This window comes from Simochromis diagramma, unplaced genomic scaffold, assembly GCF_900408965.1.
Source record: "Simochromis diagramma unplaced genomic scaffold, fSimDia1.1 OVJJ01000683.1, whole genome shotgun sequence".
Lineage (NCBI taxonomy): Eukaryota > Metazoa > Chordata > Actinopteri > Cichliformes > Cichlidae > Simochromis > Simochromis diagramma.
This window is the reverse complement of record NW_024387158.1, coordinates 937200-954053: the sequence shown is the minus strand read 5'-3', so window position 1 is coordinate 954053 and position 16854 is coordinate 937200. Positions and strand designations below refer to the sequence as shown.

The 16854-nt window shown below is 37.4% G+C and overlaps 1 protein-coding gene across 8 annotated transcripts in view; it reads left to right on the top strand.

Annotated features, from left to right (window-relative positions):
• The window catches only part of zmiz2 (zinc finger, MIZ-type containing 2), a 33886-nt gene extending 18565 nt beyond the window's left edge, over positions 1 to 15321 (top strand). For all 8 annotated transcript variants that reach the window (XM_040048758.1, XM_040048756.1, XM_040048751.1 and 5 more), the window contains 12 exons: positions 982 to 1159; positions 1669 to 1810; positions 2128 to 2206; positions 2722 to 2853; positions 2989 to 3094; positions 4250 to 4407; positions 4498 to 4565; positions 4657 to 4725; positions 6043 to 6284; positions 9498 to 9619; positions 11631 to 11840; positions 12139 to 15321. In XM_040048758.1, the coding sequence (XP_039904692.1) occupies positions 982 to 1159; positions 1669 to 1810; positions 2128 to 2206; positions 2722 to 2853; positions 2989 to 3094; positions 4250 to 4407; positions 4498 to 4565; positions 4657 to 4725; positions 6043 to 6284; positions 9498 to 9619; positions 11631 to 11840; positions 12139 to 12246 (1614 nt within the window). In that variant the 3' untranslated portion in view covers positions 12247 to 15321. The remainder of the gene's footprint in view (positions 1 to 981; positions 1160 to 1668; positions 1811 to 2127; positions 2207 to 2721; positions 2854 to 2988; positions 3095 to 4249; positions 4408 to 4497; positions 4566 to 4656; positions 4726 to 6042; positions 6285 to 9497; positions 9620 to 11630; positions 11841 to 12138) is intronic.
• Positions 15322 to 16854: the final 1533 nt, after the last annotated feature.

The following is a 16854-nucleotide window of genomic DNA, read 5'->3' as shown; positions in this document are numbered from 1 at the left end:
TCATATAATTTGATAAGAATTTAGTAGTTTTAATTCCATTATCGATATCACTTTTAGATTTGATTCCTTGTCAGTTCGCATTAGGTTCTCACCAACTCTGATTTAAGAACAACATATGAAAGTCATTACAGTCGTGCAATTATTTGCATGCTGTCAAATTTTTGTGCGTGATGGAGATGTTGCCCCTGTTTGTTATGATCGATGTTGGGGTTTTTACTCCAAAAATTTATTACACATATTACAAAGAGAAATTTTTTTAAGTTATGCAGTAGTTACTTAATTACACACTGAAGAAAGTAATTTGTGTCACTACTCGTTACATTACTTTCATGGTTCTCTGTAAAATTATCTGAAAACCACTGTCTCATAATTACCATTTAACAATATGAATCTATAGGCTACAGTCCCACACACTAACACAAATCCCTATCCTAATGAGGACACACATGATTTTTCTCTCAGTATTTACACAAGCTAACAGTATAAAGTAAAGAAGAAAACCAGTAGAAAGAGACTTCAAAGCAATCACCGCAGTGATTCTACTGTAGAAACATGAACAGGTAGAAAGGTATTCAGGCTGCAGCCTGACTGCTCATGCTTTTGTTGCCTGTTGAAATTCAGCGTCTGGCTGCTGAGGTTAGAATTCAGTCAGCTTTAATATTACTCAGGGTTCTTGACTAGCTTAGCATTAGCATGCTGTCTGTACAGGTACTTACAAAGAGCCGAAGTTCTGTTCTGAAGTGTAATGCAGTTATTTCTGTCCTGGATGCTTTTTGAACTTTTCTAATGCACTTAAGTTAAAGTACTTAAATTAAAGAACAACATGTGCTTAAATTAGATAGGGTTGTGCATGTAGAGAGGATCGATTTAATCCATTTAGTAATAAGGTTGTAACATGACAAAATGTGGAACAAGTCAAGTGCCGAAAATACTTTTTAGTTAGGTTTGATGCTCTAAATATTCCTCATCCTCGTCTCTCAGCCAGTTCGGGGTGGGGTGCTTCCTGGGTATCCCACCTCACCAATGGGAGGGAATCCTACCCCTCCAATGACACCGGGGACCTCCATACCTCCCTACCTTTCTCCAGGCCAGGAAACCAAACCCCCCTACCTTACAACAGAAACCAAAGCCAACATCAACACCCAGCAGCCCGTTACAGGTGAGACTCAGCTGCCACAGAGTAAGTACACTGCTAAAGATGACATACAGATGAAGTTTGACTGGAAATAATAAATTACTTGAATTTAGGCTCTGTAGCATTTCCTTAATCTTGTGATGAATGGCACTGAAAACTTGCCTCTACCTCAGCTCTCACAGTGTTAATAACAGAGTAGAAGAATAATTAACAATTGAGAAAACAAACAAACATCAAAATGTTTAATTAAAAATTGATTGAGTCATAAACATTGTATCCATAAAAGAACAACTGGTCACAAAAAAAATGTAAATGAGAACACGTGCAGGTCAGAGGTTTTTAGTATTCATCTAAAAAGGTACAGTTACTTTTGTTTTCTTTCAGACTCCTCTCAGGATAAAATTAGGCATAAACAAAAGTGTCTGTTTTATTTGAAAAAATGGGATCACATTCTCTTGCCTCAGTTGTCTGTCAAGGCACCAGATAGACCTTGAATTCAGTGATGCATCAGAAACTGCAACTTTCCATTCAAGGTAACCCCAGTGACGACCTGCGTCTGACTTTCCCTGTACGAGATGGTGTGGTATTGGAGCCTTTCAGACTGGAGCACAACCTGGCTGTCAGCAACCATGCCTTCCATCTGCGAGACTCTGTCTACAAAACACTAATGATGAGGTATAAAGACTGACATTGCAGTCACATGACGAGAGCAGAACAAAGTGAGAAACAGTGTTTGGAACAGTTTGAAGCCTGAGCTTTGGCTTACATAGATTACTTGTGCATGTCCAGGATATGACAGAAAAAAAGAAAAAAATGTTATAGGTTCTTTTTGAAAATATTTGAGGGACACTGTGCTTGACTATGGTGTGATATGAAAATAAATTGCTCTCTTCCTGAGCAATTTAAAACAGCAGAAAGAAAACAAATGAAGAATGTCTGACAACCCCACCCAGTCTTTTCCCCTGACAGCTGTTTTGTGTCTCCCTCCACAGGCCAGATTTAGAGCTGCAGTTTAAGTGTTACCACCACGAAGACAGACAAATGAACACTAACTGGCCTGCCTCTGTGCAAGTAAGCATCCATATCTGTTATATATTTATATATAGATATATGGACGTCAATATACACACACAGCCGTATGTATGGTATGTATGTTTGGCTTTTTGTATGGACATTTATTATCAGTGCATTCATATGTCTGTTATTCATAGGTTTAACAATTAGACTAAGCACTAAACTCTGACCCTAAATCGAATTGTTACTTTAAACCTAAAGCCAAGTCTGAACCCTTAAAGATGCATTTGAATGGATATGAAAGGGGGAAAAAGTTTGAATTAAAAAATGTCATCACACTGATGGTCTAAAACTCAGTGGTCTATAATAGAGATAGCTGGATATGTTTTGTATTTATTGGTTTGGTTTCCTGTGACTAATTATAAACAGTTCTTGAGATAACATTTTGAAGAGGTAACTGTCCCCACATTTCAACTTTAATTACCACCTTTAGAAGGGATCTTCTAAAGGTGGTAATTAATTTGCCAGGATTTTGTTGACGTTTTCTCTTCTTCTCTCTTCATTTTCATCAGGTCAGTGTTAATGCAACTCCTCTGTCCATTGAAAGAGGTGACAACAAAACCTCCCACAAGCCCTTGTATCTAAAGCAAGTGTGTCAGCCAGGGCGCAACACTGTACAGATCACAGTGACAGCATGCTGCTGTGTAAGTTCCTCGATGTGACTGTTTCCTGACTCAGTCACAGAAATGCAGAAAATTTAGTACAGTACGTTACATTGAACTAATGAATTAACCTCATTTTGTACTCCTGTTTGCCCCCTTATGTCTCTTTGTCCCCAGTCCCACCTGTTTGTTCTACAGTTGGTGCACCGGCCATCTGTCAGGTCTGTTCTGCAGGGTCTGATGAAGAAGAGACTGCTGCCGGCTGAGCACTGCATTACAAAGAGTGAGTTATCAACCTCATCAGTTATAGCAGGGCCCACTGGTTTCCACTTAACACTTTGCCATGCTATGCATTCATTCAGTGAATTAGAAAGCCCTGTACAACTTGGTATAGTGTGTATGTGTATTTGTATTTTATGCAACACTAGCTGTGAGGTCGCATATTGATTACCAAGGTTCTGTGACTAAGCCTAGAGTTGAACAGTTTTGGTAAATGGACTGGTTCTTATATAGCGCTTTTCTACCCTATCTGAGCACTCAAAGCACTTTATACAAGTAATTCATTCACCCAATCACACAAGCACTTTTTCTAAGCTGTTAATGCCTATCTAACATTCATACACATTCACACTACAATGGATGCATTAGAGAGCAACATGGGGTTAGTAAGGATAATCGAACCACCAACCTTCCAATCAGTAGATGACCTGCTCTACCGCCTGAGCTACAGTCACCCCAGTTTTACCATAGCCACCTTGGTTTTTTTAAAAGTATGCAGGATATGTGAGGAAATAGATTTGAAAAGCAGAGAGACAATAAACACTTATAGTCTAGAGATATGATAATGCTAATCATTGGACACGATAGTTTATGAACCGAATTCCTTATTGTATTCAGTATTTGTGAAAAGTAGCAACTGGCAAATGGACTGGTACTTGCATAGCACTACTGAGTACTCAAAGCACTTTGTACAACATGTCTCATTCAACATTCATACAAGCACTTTTTTCTGTCTAAGTGCTTTCTATCTAACATTCATATTCTGGTGGATGCATCAAATAGCAGCTTTGGGATTAGCAGCTTCCCCAAGGATATCTGGCATGCAAACTAGCATAGTCAGGGATCGAACCACAAAGCATTCGATTAGTAAATGACCCATTCTACCTTCTAAGTTACAGAGAATACAGAATGAAGAATGAAGGAGCTAACTTTGTAGACTTCCAGTTGTGAAAAATAAAATTCACCATTGAAAGAAAACTGATTTGGGGATTTATTGAAAGAAACTTTGCAAGGGGATCAGTACAGCACAAACAGTCTTCACACCAGCATTGATACAGAAAAATCTTTGTCTATTTCGGCTGTAGAGTTTTCTCCTCAAAGGAGTACTAGGAGCACTCGGGTAGTCATCTTTTTCTTTTTTATGGTCATTTTGTTTCAGTAAAAAGAAACTTCAGCAGTGGCACCATTCCTGGAACCCCTGGTCTGAATGGGGAGGATGGAGTGGAGCAGACGGCTATTAAAGTTTCTCTCAAATGCCCCATCACATTCAAACGAATCCAGCTGCCAGCCAGAGGCCATGACTGCAGGCACATACAGGTAAGGTCATGTGTGCACTTATTACTTACACCTCCAGATAAATTCGGTGGAGTTCTTTCAACGTGGAAATCTTTGATCTTTTTTTTATAGTGTTTCGATCTGGAGTCCTATTTGCAGCTAAACTGTGAAAGAGGGACCTGGCGATGCCCTGTTTGCAAGTAAGTGCATTAACAATGACTTGTTGCCCTTTTTTCATAATCAGTAATCAGCATAAAGTTTTCACCAGCTGTTTGCTCCTCTTGTTCACAGTAAAACAGCTTTGCTAGAAGGACTGGAGGTTGACCAATATATGCTTGGGATTCTTGTCTATATCCAAAAGTAAGTGTTGTTACTTTAAATAGTTACTTAACCAGTGGTATTTCCATACCACTGGGTCATGATACTCACCCCCCAAGCAGTCATGGCAGATGCTTGCTACTCCCCCAGCCTGGTTCTGCCAGAGCTTTCTTCCTGTTAAAAGGGAGTTTTTCCTTCCCACTGTCACCAAGTGCTTGCTCCAAGGTGGTAGTTTGATTGTTGGTGCTTTCTCTTTATGTCTCTACAGTCTTTACAATATAAAGTACCTGAGGCGACTACCGTTGATATATACAAGTAAAATGACATTGAATTTAATTGATATACTCACTTCTGTACTGCTGTCATTTTTAACAAAAAACAAAGTAATTCTTTATTTGCCATAATCCTGAAAAATGATAAACTGCTATCTAAAGAGGTTGCCAATTTTCAGTTCACTACATTTTTGTGGTTAAAAAGAACAAGGTTCACAATAATGCTATATGCACACACACACACACACACACACACACACACACACACACACACACACACACACACACACACACACAAAATGTTGAGTCACCTTTTATTTCTTTATATTTTGCTTCCAATTATTCTTTTAAAATCTTTTAAAGTTTTGCTTTTTCACTTACTTTTTGCCCAGTCTTTACTTGACCATTTTCAGAGGACTATTTTTTGTTTGGTGAACAACTTAGCTCTGGCCTTTTGAATCATTCAAGTGTAAAAAAGGCACCCAACTCATGAAATGAACTAGTCTTGTCGCTACACATAACAGAAAACTAAGCCAAGAACCAGTTTTAAATAGTATTTTTAGGTACTTTAATAGCAGACCATTGCAAACACACTTAATTAGTTCACATTTTAGTTGAATTTATGAGAAATGACAAAGATAACATAGTTTGAAAGACATAAAATAGTTTTTTTTTCACCAACAATAGGATTCCAAAAGCGCTATTAGCAGAAATAGCTATTATTGGCATTTCTTAACATGCTGTGTGGTGTGTCCTTAAAAAAACATGAGGAAACAGAACAAGTGGAGGACAACAAGTGATGGATCTAAACAGGAGCATTAGTTTCCATTCATCACTCCAGTGTTGTTAATTGGGAATCATCAGATGGTTTGGGTTCTCTCTTTAATATTGGAAGCTCATCATAATATAAAATGCCTTAAAATGACTGTTGCTGGGAACTGGTGCTATATAAGTAAAACTGCATTTAATGAATTATGGACACATGATATTAGAAATGGACAGAATTTGATAAAAGCTCCACATTTTATTTATTTTTGTTATTTAATGTCCTCAATTTTCATGTCTCACCCTTCCCTCCCTTCCTCAGTTCAGACTATGAGGAGATCACTATAGACCCAGTATGTGGTTGGAGGCCGGTGCCTGTTAAACCTGACCTTCACATAAAAGAGGAGCCTGATGGACCAGTCCTCAAACGCTGTCGCACAGTCAGTCCAAGTCACATGGTCTTACCAAATGTGATGGAAATGATTGCTGCTCTGGGCCCAGCATCATCCCCCTACCAAAGTCTGAATGCAGGAGGCAGGAACACCCCAGAGTACAGTCGGCCAGGTATGAAAGAGGACTTTTTTTTGTTGTTGTTATAATTTGAAGAGAGGCGGTTATAATTAACATACATAAAATATAATGAGATTTTTTTTTGTTACAGTTTTTTTTCAGTCTGATTCCATTTTATTCACATTCCCTAACCCACCTAACCTCCAAGATCAAAATGTAAAAAATAATTAATCTACATGAATATACAAATAAACATTTTTAATATAAAAAATGTCATACAACTAGGTTTTATAACTACTCTTTAATAAAATTTTGAGATAAAAGTAAGGTTGGAGATTGGTCTATAAGATGGATAGATGTAATTTTGGTTTAGTTACCTTTCCTATGTTTTTTGTATCCTGTGGTCATATTTGTATGTTAGAATCTGTCATCTTTTTCTGTATTTCTTGTTTTACTTTGTTCCATAGTTTGTGGAATTATTTTTCTCTCAAAAGTTGCATGTGAGAAAAAACATAATCTGCAAAGCAAGTGTGCACTGGGATCTAGCAATTATAACTTTGACCACAATAGAGATGTATAAACCTGCCATCAAAAAGTTGCTCACTCTGCAGGAAACGCATGTAACTGCATACATGACTAGATTGGAGTGCTTCAAAATGTCCCTTAGAATTATGGTTTTTAAGATTTCTTCAGCATTAACGTAAACCAGTGACAGTTGTCGATTGTCGAGTTCTCGATTACTTTTTTTCAACTAACAAGTAAAGTAAGGGATTACTGTTACTGCATTACTAGAACGTGATTTTGTTTGTGAGAGTGTCTCATGACAATGACGTATGAACGTGCGGCGTCCGTGGCAGCAACAGACGTGTATTGATCAACAATGGATAATATGGAGTGCGGAAGAGAGTACGACCATGCAGCGTTTAAAGCTTAGAAGTACTGACATTACTTTGAGTTTTATTCTGTAAAAAGTGACAAAAACGTTAGCGTCCACTGTACGCTAATAAAGTAACTAATTACTTTTTAAAAAGTAATCAGTAAAGTAATGGGATTACTTTCTTGGAGAAGTAATCCGTAATTAGTATCTAATTACGATTTTCAAGTAGCTTGACCAACACTGGTTGTCAGTATTTCCACTGCTGCACAGCAAACAGCAACTGTTGTTAAAAGCAAACTTTATTTTCGAAATTATAAACAGATACATTTTAAAACAACACTTATGTTGCTGCCATGGTGTAACTCTGTTTAATGCAATAACCTCCATTAAAGTAACCAGTCACTTTAGGACCCCTCTTCCTTTGGGCTCCGCATCCAGACAGTCAAAAGTCTGATTTGAGCGAGCAGCTTTTAGTGCAAAAGCTACCCACAAGAGTGTGAAGCTGCACCCATACACACAAAGCAGACTCACGTGTGCAAAGGCTTCTTTGTGCGTGTAGCTGCTAAGTTCTATTCACGCAGGATGTTGAATTCGCACACAAGGAATTTAATTGCGCGAGTGGCAATGAATACCTGCACCATGAAATGAAATTACCTTCTCAGATTACTAGGAGGCTGAGTAGCACTGGCGGCTGCCTGCATGTTTGATTTTAGTGTCACGGTTTCCTCATTAGATTTGTGTTATGCTTTTTTACATTTTTTCCAGCCTTAAAAAATGGCTCGTTTTCTGCCTACCTATGATATCGGCATTCTTGGTCCTCACTCATTAGTCTGTATCATTTACAAATTGTGACAGTTATCTATTATCACGATACCAAGGAAGAAAGATATCAGCCAGCAATGATTTTAAGGTAGCAATTGTTGCTTATCTGTCTGTCCGTCCGTCCGTCCGTCCGTCTCTCTCTCTCTCTCTTTCTCTCTCTCTCTCAGAAAGGGTTAAAAGGCCTTTTCCAGACAATTTGAAGCTTTTCCCCAGTAGAAAACAGACAGTTTGCCATCTTTCCAGGAGTGATCGTTCCAACAAATTTCCCCCAAAAAGCCAAGGTCATACAATGCTCAGAGAAATGGCACCATGCCCAAGAGCTACATCTGAGATACTACAGAGCAGAGTTAGCATGTTAACGTTTATGACAATCAGATTAGAAAAACACTGCACAAGTACAGAAAGCCTCATCTCACTAAAAAGAGCATGGCAACACTACTTCACTTTCCAAATTTGCATTTGAACAAACCATGAGACTTCTGGAACAATGTCCTGTGGACAACAAGACCAAAGTTGAGACCTTAAAAAAACTGTGCATAAAGACATGCACACAAACTTCAATTAACCGATGCAACACTGTTAGAAAGTGTGGATTGATCCCTGGATACTCCCACCTACATGTCAACCTATACTTGAATAAGATACTGAACCCATGTTGCCCAGATACATGTTTAAAAAAGTGCTTTGAGTGCTCAGTACAAAAGCCCTACATACTGTACATACCATGACTGTAACTATGTATTAAAAATAAAAATTATAAAATGATAAATAACAATAACTAATATGCTCCCTCAATCAAATAAGGTCTGTTTAGTACTCTGTTAAGTCAAATGAGTTAAGGTAGCAGCTTATGTGTCTTCATTTATTTTTACTGATGTAAAAACACAAAATTACTTGATGTGAAACACTTTCCCAAATTCACTTTACCACACCGGTCCATTATCATACCAGTAATCCCTACCCTGTGGTTTAAGGGATTATTATAGGGATTACACTGCTAAAGAGCTGTATACCAAAAAAGCTGTCTTAAATAGCCATTTCATGTCAAGATTTTTTTTTGGTTGAGATTTTAAATAGGTCTTAAGAAAAACGTAATTTTGATTTATAAAATGGTTTAAGAGCCCTGATCTGATGTGGAACCACTGATTCTAATCAGATGGATTTAAAAGCCTGACAAATGTATTGCTGGATCTACTTTTTTCGGTGCAACTTTCTTTGACAGCTTTTTTTTTTTCTTTAATTGATACCATTTTAAAGAGGACTGTTTGCTTGGTCAGAAATGTCCAGAAAATGAAGTTTCCATGGTTTCCATGCTATCCCCACTTGTAACTCATGATATATATTGTGCATCATTGCAGAAACTATAGACAAGCATAGAAGATAGATGTGAGGTGACCTAAGTAATATTACAAGCACTGCAATAAAGATATGCTCTTTGACTCTTCAGCAGGAAGTTTTCTCTCTCCACTGTTGCCTTGAGTACTATTATGCAACAGGAAAAAAAAGTATCTACTGGCCTGTTTTTATTTGCCCAATGGAAATAATGTTTGCTATTATTTTTGTTGTAGGGAATCAGGGATTCTCCAACCAGCCAGGATTTACAGATTTCCCCAACACTCCTGGGACCCCAATACTAGGAGAGTATGCACCTTCTGGACCACCACCTCCACTCCCTTATCAGTCTGAGCAGGTTGGATATCTTTAATACCCAATTAATATATATGTAAATAAACGGGCAGGAAAAAAGAGGGACCTTATGGCCACAGCAATGAGAATTAGGGTCAGTTTCCTCAGGTATTTTCCTTTGACGCTAAGTAGACTTCAGCGATAAACAAGAATAAATGCACCACAGTCAAAGGCTTCTTATATACTGTACTGTTGTTTATGTAACCCTAATTGATGCAGTCCATTACTTGAAGAAGCACACATAGTAGTTTATCTTAGGGCTAGCTACTAGAAGCTACTGGAAGTCTGACTTCTTGTTTCAAATTATTTTGTCTGTTATGTTTTCTCAACTGAAAACCTCTATCTCAGAGATTCCTGCTCTTAAATCCAAACTTTTTAAAAACCATTTAAATCTTCAACGTAATGTTAAGTCTTATGTGTGATTTGGCACATCTCAAATAAATAAATAAATGAATAATCCAAAAAGTAGCTATATTAATACTGAAACAAGGTTAAAATATTCCCTCCAAACAAAACGTATAAATTCTAAATGTGCAAATCGGTCTGTGCATGATTACATTGCTCTGCCTGTCAAAAAGTCACTTGCACAAATCTATCGCCTGTCGTCATTTACTGGATTGACGATTGGAAAAATTTTACATCGCCCAACCTTAATGTCCATGGGGGAGAGCTTTATCAACAGGAAAAGCTATATAAGATATAAAAATACAGTTAAAAGTCAAAGCTTGATACCCTCCTTTAGATTTTCTAAAGCTGTTCAGTGGGGGAGATTTGAGTCTTTGTCAGGCCAGTTCTGACCCTGGGCCTTATGTTTGACGCTCCTGATTTAGATTATGAACAGAGTAAACGGCTAACCTAACCAATGAGTGCTGTAATAGGATGTTACTGAGTGGATATTGTGCACTGTTTTTTCTCACCCACACCGTTTGGCAGTGAGCCCACTTCTCCAAAAGTTGATTCTGTTCATCTGGACGTAGCGTTTTGTGGTAGAAACGTTTCATCACTCATCCAAGTGACTTCTTCAGTCTCAGCTGACTGCAGGTTTCCCCAACCTTATAAACAGTACATTTGCATAATGACTGAAACCAGCCAACTGAAGGAACAATGGGCTGGGAGGTCAGTTCCTTGATCATAATTATGCAAATTCTCATGACCATTTATCAACAACCACTGATCAATGGCCACGAGTACCATTCACAGAGAGTTGGGGAATGGCTGCAATCACAGCATTGTAAAATGGCGAAAGATGTACCCTTAGGCCCCGTCCTCGATTCAGAGATGGTCTTGTTTTTCAAAGCTTCTGTTAACAAAGGGCAGCCCATCAGAAATAATGTGGGCTTATGTGGGAGCATGGCCTTAATGGGCTAAAATGGCTTTTTTTCACATAGAGGATGAACTGAGGTCTGCACCAAGCCCCAATATAAGATAGATGAGGATTATTATTAACTGTTAAGTAAGCAGAACTGTTATGGTAAATTTAAGTATATAAAGCTAGAAATCCACAAGGTAAGTCTTTTATGGTCTCTTAGAGCTCCTGGGTAACACACTGTTCTCTCACTGCCTCATTAAAAGTGAGAAAAAAAGAGTGTTTTGTAAAAGTTTAATGTTCTTTATTTTTGGAGAGCAGTTTTCTGATTTTAGACTTCAAAATAATGCACACCTTTCATGGTCATGATAGTGCTTGGCAAAATAGACAAAATGTAAAGTTTCCCCCTAATATTTTAAAAGTTATCAATTAGCTATAAGAGTGTTTGCCTTTTGATTGGTTAGTTATTTGTTTTGGTTTGAATCATTTGGCATCCAGCTTATAATCATGCTTCTCTGCGCTTGGCTGTCATCAACAACATGTTTGCTCACACTTACAGTCATCGGCCACTAAAACAAATCCTGTCACATGCAGCTGCTTCGTTATTGTCCTTGCACAGTATTATTTGTGGTGAATAATGTTGTCCATGTGATACTGTAAAATAAGCATTCCCTTCTTGTTTCCTTTTTTATTTTCTTTTTCCTGTCAGACGGCTCATTCTGGACAAATTGACCACTCTCATAACATCCTCCAGCAGCATGGCTCAGGTGTGCACAGTAACCCGAGTCTGTGTGACACTAGCAGCCCTCTGCCACAGCGGAGCACCAATACCCAGAATACCCTCGGACAGAGCGAAGGCACCTTTGGTCTGAGCGGCCCGGGACTGCCTGTAGGAGAGGGGACAGATCATGCGCTAGATGTGAGTAGAGGCCTGTTGATGTCGTACTAAATTTTCAGTTTAAAAAATAAAAAAGAATAGTAAAGAAATCATAAAAACGTATAAACATAGTGTAGCAAAACATTTCCCATAAAGGAACAGAAATATGAACATGATCCACAGAAAGAGTGGGGTAAACAAGAAGTTTGGTTCTTGTTTGTGTATATAAAGATTTGAATACAGTTTTAATAAGATTGCTGTATCTCAAACTTTCAGTGTTTATTTAATTTTAAAAACATTTTAAGTGTCTATTTTTTTTCCTTAATTATCTGTCATCAAGCTTCTTCCTGAGCTGACCAACCCAGATGAGCTGCTGTCCTATCTGGGCCCTCCGGACCTTCCCAACAACAGCAGTGATGATCTGCTTTCTCTGTTCGAGAACAACTGAGTCAAACTTCCATTCCAGCCTCTTTCTCTCTTTGCTGTAGCTCGGCTCAGTTTTCACCAACTTCTTTGTGTGTGTGTTATGTTGTTTTTTGTGTATCAGTTGCTCTGAAGTGTCCTGCTGCTGAAATTCTTTGAGTACAGTGTTAAGGTGTACGTAGGAACACTCTCGAAATGTGAACACTATTATGAGTTTGAAGAATGCAACAGTACACAGGCATTGACTCTACAGACCAGCATTTGAAACTATAGCACAAATCACTGGCTGGAGTATTTTGTATTTAATGATTAAATTGTTTTTTGTTTGGTTTTTTTTATTGGTGTACATTCATAAAGGAGTTCCCAAAATTTGACTGGGGATTTTCATACATTAACATACACTTCTGCACATCGTGAGTGCTGCAAATTGTCTGCAGATCGTTGTATTGTAACTTGTCCACATGTTAAGTATGATAATGGAAACAAAAAGTTTCATGCAAGAATATTTTTGTATTCTTGCCTTAAAATTAGGTTTTTCTGTAAGGTTATTATTGGCTTATTTTTAATGCCAACTCAGCTTAAAAAAACATATATATTTATTTATATATACAATTAATTTGAATTTCCTTCCATTACATAGCACCTTTTGTTTAAAGCACCCCTATTATGCTTTTGGGATTTTTCTCATTCTGTAGCTTTTTGTGTGTGTTAAGTTTACACAGTTCTAAAAGTAAAGGTTCAAGCTAAACAGGGTCACTCCCCCATAGGATACACTGCTCCTAAACGGTATAATGATTATTTATAAACTTGTTTGGCTCTAGCCAATAATATCCCACTAATTACCAACAGACTCCAACATAAACTTCACGACTCAAATACTGATATGGCTTCAGATAGCATATTGCCAGTGACCAGCAATTTGTCTGCATCTGCATTGTCTGGTAATATTAGCCAAAAGAAAGACAATTTTATGCTACAGAATATGTGACCAACGGCCAGGGTTGTATCATGGCTGTGCAGGTTCATTGTTGCATTTCATTTTTGAGGGGAAAGTCAAATCCAACTATGAGCTCACTTTCTGAGTTGGAAAAAGTTGAAAGCACCTGTTTTTCTAAGATTTTTGTTAGTAATACAATGGAAAGCAATAGAAAACATTTAGCACTGGGTATTTACATAAACACATTGCCCAAGAATGACCTGTTAAATCAAACTGGGGATTGGGATAAGTGTGTTTTCGATAGACGGTATACAAGTTGGAGCCCCGTTTGAAGGTTTGAATTTACTGTTTTCAGCTTTTGGTTAACAAACATTTGAATGTGACAAGGAGGGCCGAGTCTGACTGCGAAACTAGTTGTGTATTGGCTAATGACATGTCGATCACAAGTCATATAAACTTTCATTTTGAAGCATAGTGTGAATAAGATTTACAAAACAGTATTTTGTAAACTAAACTCAGAAATAAGTTACTGAGGTCAAATCACATATAGGGTGTAAAGAGGTGCTGGAGCAGTTTCCCTTTTATTCGTATGAAAATATTACATGGGGCCATCATTGAAAGAGCTGATATATATATATATATATACACACAAGAATAGCTCTGACATTCTCATATTATAAATCATAAATTTGTAAGTGATATCTGTTGGAAGTTGATGTTAATCCAAACAAGCAATGTGTGATCTATTTATAAGAACAGCCAGATCTTCTGAGATTATAATGGGGGAAGCCATGAGTGGTGTCAATGGTGAGGTGAGGTTGATCTAACCTTATAACGCTGTGGTCAATTTATGAGAAAATTCAAATTTACAAGATTGCAAAGGAATGTGGTATGATCCAAACCCAGTAAACTTGGGGTCATTTAAAAGTATTTCTAGTTATTTTCAAGCAGCAGTGGTTTGATGAGTTTGAGCCAACCTTGGGAAACTGAAGAGGATTACATTGGACATTTTTGGTAATTGATAATATTATTAATTAAATAACTAAATATTAATCTTACATAATTTAGTTTGTTTACATTTATTCAGGTAAAGATTGATGATTTTGTGCAATTTTATTTAAATTAAATACTATAAGTAACTATATTTATTCATACAAGTATTTCTTGCTTGAGACCCACTAATTGGTAGCATGATGCATTTCTTAGTTGTGGTCATCTTCTGGGAATTGATGATAATGCAAGATAAAGAAAACTGACAAACATTTTCTTAAATACACAGTGATTACAATGTAAAATGAGAGTGGTTAAGGTGTAGAGTTAAAAGACACATGTCGTCATAGAGTAAATGAGAAAAAGCCCAAAGTATGAAGGCATTGCCAGTAGGCCTTTTCCACAACATAAAGCTGGGAGAGCACTGACATTCATTGTCTCTCTGACATCCTTCAGCACTGTGAAATGTACAAAGCCTCATTTTCCCTCTGTTGGTTTACCCTCTTTTGAGGGCTTTCAAAAATACTTTATATGAGCTGTGTGTCATGGCATTTTTCTGCCATTTGAAAGTTAGTATGTTTTTATATTGTTTTACATTTATAACCCATCATGGCACGGGTTTACGTATTGTATAATCAACTGTTTTCATTAGAGAACGTGTGTGTGTATCAGACAAATTGTTAAACATGATAATTTTAATGTTATTAGTTGGATAAAGGATCATTGTTGGCACTGTATACTGTATGTTTAAAAGTGTTAAACCAATTGTAAAAATCAAGGTCATACATAAAAGATGCATGTGTGACAAAAAAATGGACAGTCAGCAGTCATCAAGATAAAGTTGAAATTATTCTTAATGTGGTTTTTTTAAAGTTGACATTTTTTTTGTATGAACTATTTACTCGTTGTGGTCCAACATTGTGTTGACAAAGCAACAGAAATTCTTTTCCACGTTGAGCTACGCAAAATTATATTTGAAAAATATGAACAAACAAATTTACTACAAAAAACTAAACAAAAAACAAAAAAGATTTTTAAAAATGTTCTGCCTATTTTGTAACACATTGTAATTGCCATTATTTTCTATTTATTTTTTAATTATAATTATCATTGTATTCACAGTTGCTTTGTCCCCTTCCTGAAACTGAATCAGAATTAAACATTGCTATTTGACCAATGGTGTTTTTTCTATTTAACTTTAACATTTATTTTAGTTTTAGCTTTTTGAATGTATTTATAGTATGTAAAGCTTTTTCCATCAGAATGCCAACTGCTGTTTGGGTTAGTCATCTTTATTAATTTTGTTTTCACTAATAGTTAACTATTAGTCTGCTTTTAGCTGGATATTTAAACTCTGTGTTATAAATGGATAAAACTAATAGCATAAATAATTTTTTGAAATAGTTTGTATGTTACAGCATTTTTGGGCTCAGAGCATAGCCTTTAGAATTAATCCTACTTCTATTAGCAGGCACATCATCAATAAACAGTAGTGGTCTGGTTCTACTGGCAACCATGCCTATGCCATAACATTGCCTCCACCATTTCTCTCTTTCTCCATACTTTTCCCTTACTAGCATGCTGTCCCAAGTTAATCTTTGATTTATCTGTTTTTTCAGTGTAATGATGGCCACCTTGACATTTCTGTGGACCTCATATTGAGAGTTCCATTGAGCAGCTACCAAATGGAAATCCAACATTTGGAATCAGCTTCAAATCTTTGATCTACTTAATTTGTCATAGACCTCTCCTGACCATGAACCATGCTTGTTAGTCAACTGTACAATTAATGCTGAACCTGAAAATGGGGGACTATGTATAAAAATTCCTAAATTTTCTGTTCAGACAGTTCATCGTGCCATCCACAAATGTTGGCTGAAGCATATGCAAAAAAGAAGCCATATGTTAAGATGATCCAGTAGTGTCACCATTGTATGTGCACCAAAGCTCATTCAAAAATGGACCAAGGCAAAGTGGAAAGTTGTTTTGGGCTCAGATGAATCATCATCTGACCCCAAATGTAACTGATGTAATGGTCTCGATGGACTTTGGTCTTGTCTTGGTCTCGCTTTCTTGGTGTTGCTGTCTCAGATCGACATAGTGGTCGGGGGAGATTTGGAGTCAACAGTACCCATGACACACAACGTAAGTTCTCTAAGAGCTTCACTTAATTTCCTTTCGCTGCTCAGCTCTCACACAGTGGCTCAGCTATGCTCCAATCCCTCCATATTGTGGCCAATCACATGCGAGCATATAGGATAATATCATTATGTGAAAAACAGAGAGGGTGAGAGACGCGACAGTCAAGTGGAGCGTGCGTCTGTCCTCTCTGTAAGTGAGTGAGACAGTAGACAGCGGGGAAGAGGGCTGTGCGAGTGCATCGCAAAAACACATAAATTTGCCTGACACCCGTAAACGAAGCAGCATCTGGCTGTAGTTTAAAGACTTTTTTGTCTCGGTCTTGTCTTGGTCTCGATACCCTCTGGTCTTGGTATTGTCTTGGTCTTGGTTTAGGTGGTCTTGACTACAAGTCTATCAAAAGGGAATAATTTAGGTCAGGCACCTAACTGTTTTGCTTCCTGCCCCGCCCTTGAGGGTTGCCGTGGAAATGTCACACGTAACCTCGATTATCTTAAATCCAATTGGTCAGCATTGGAGTCTTTGAAAGGGAACGGCTGTGATTGGCTGTGGGCCATTTACATCGCT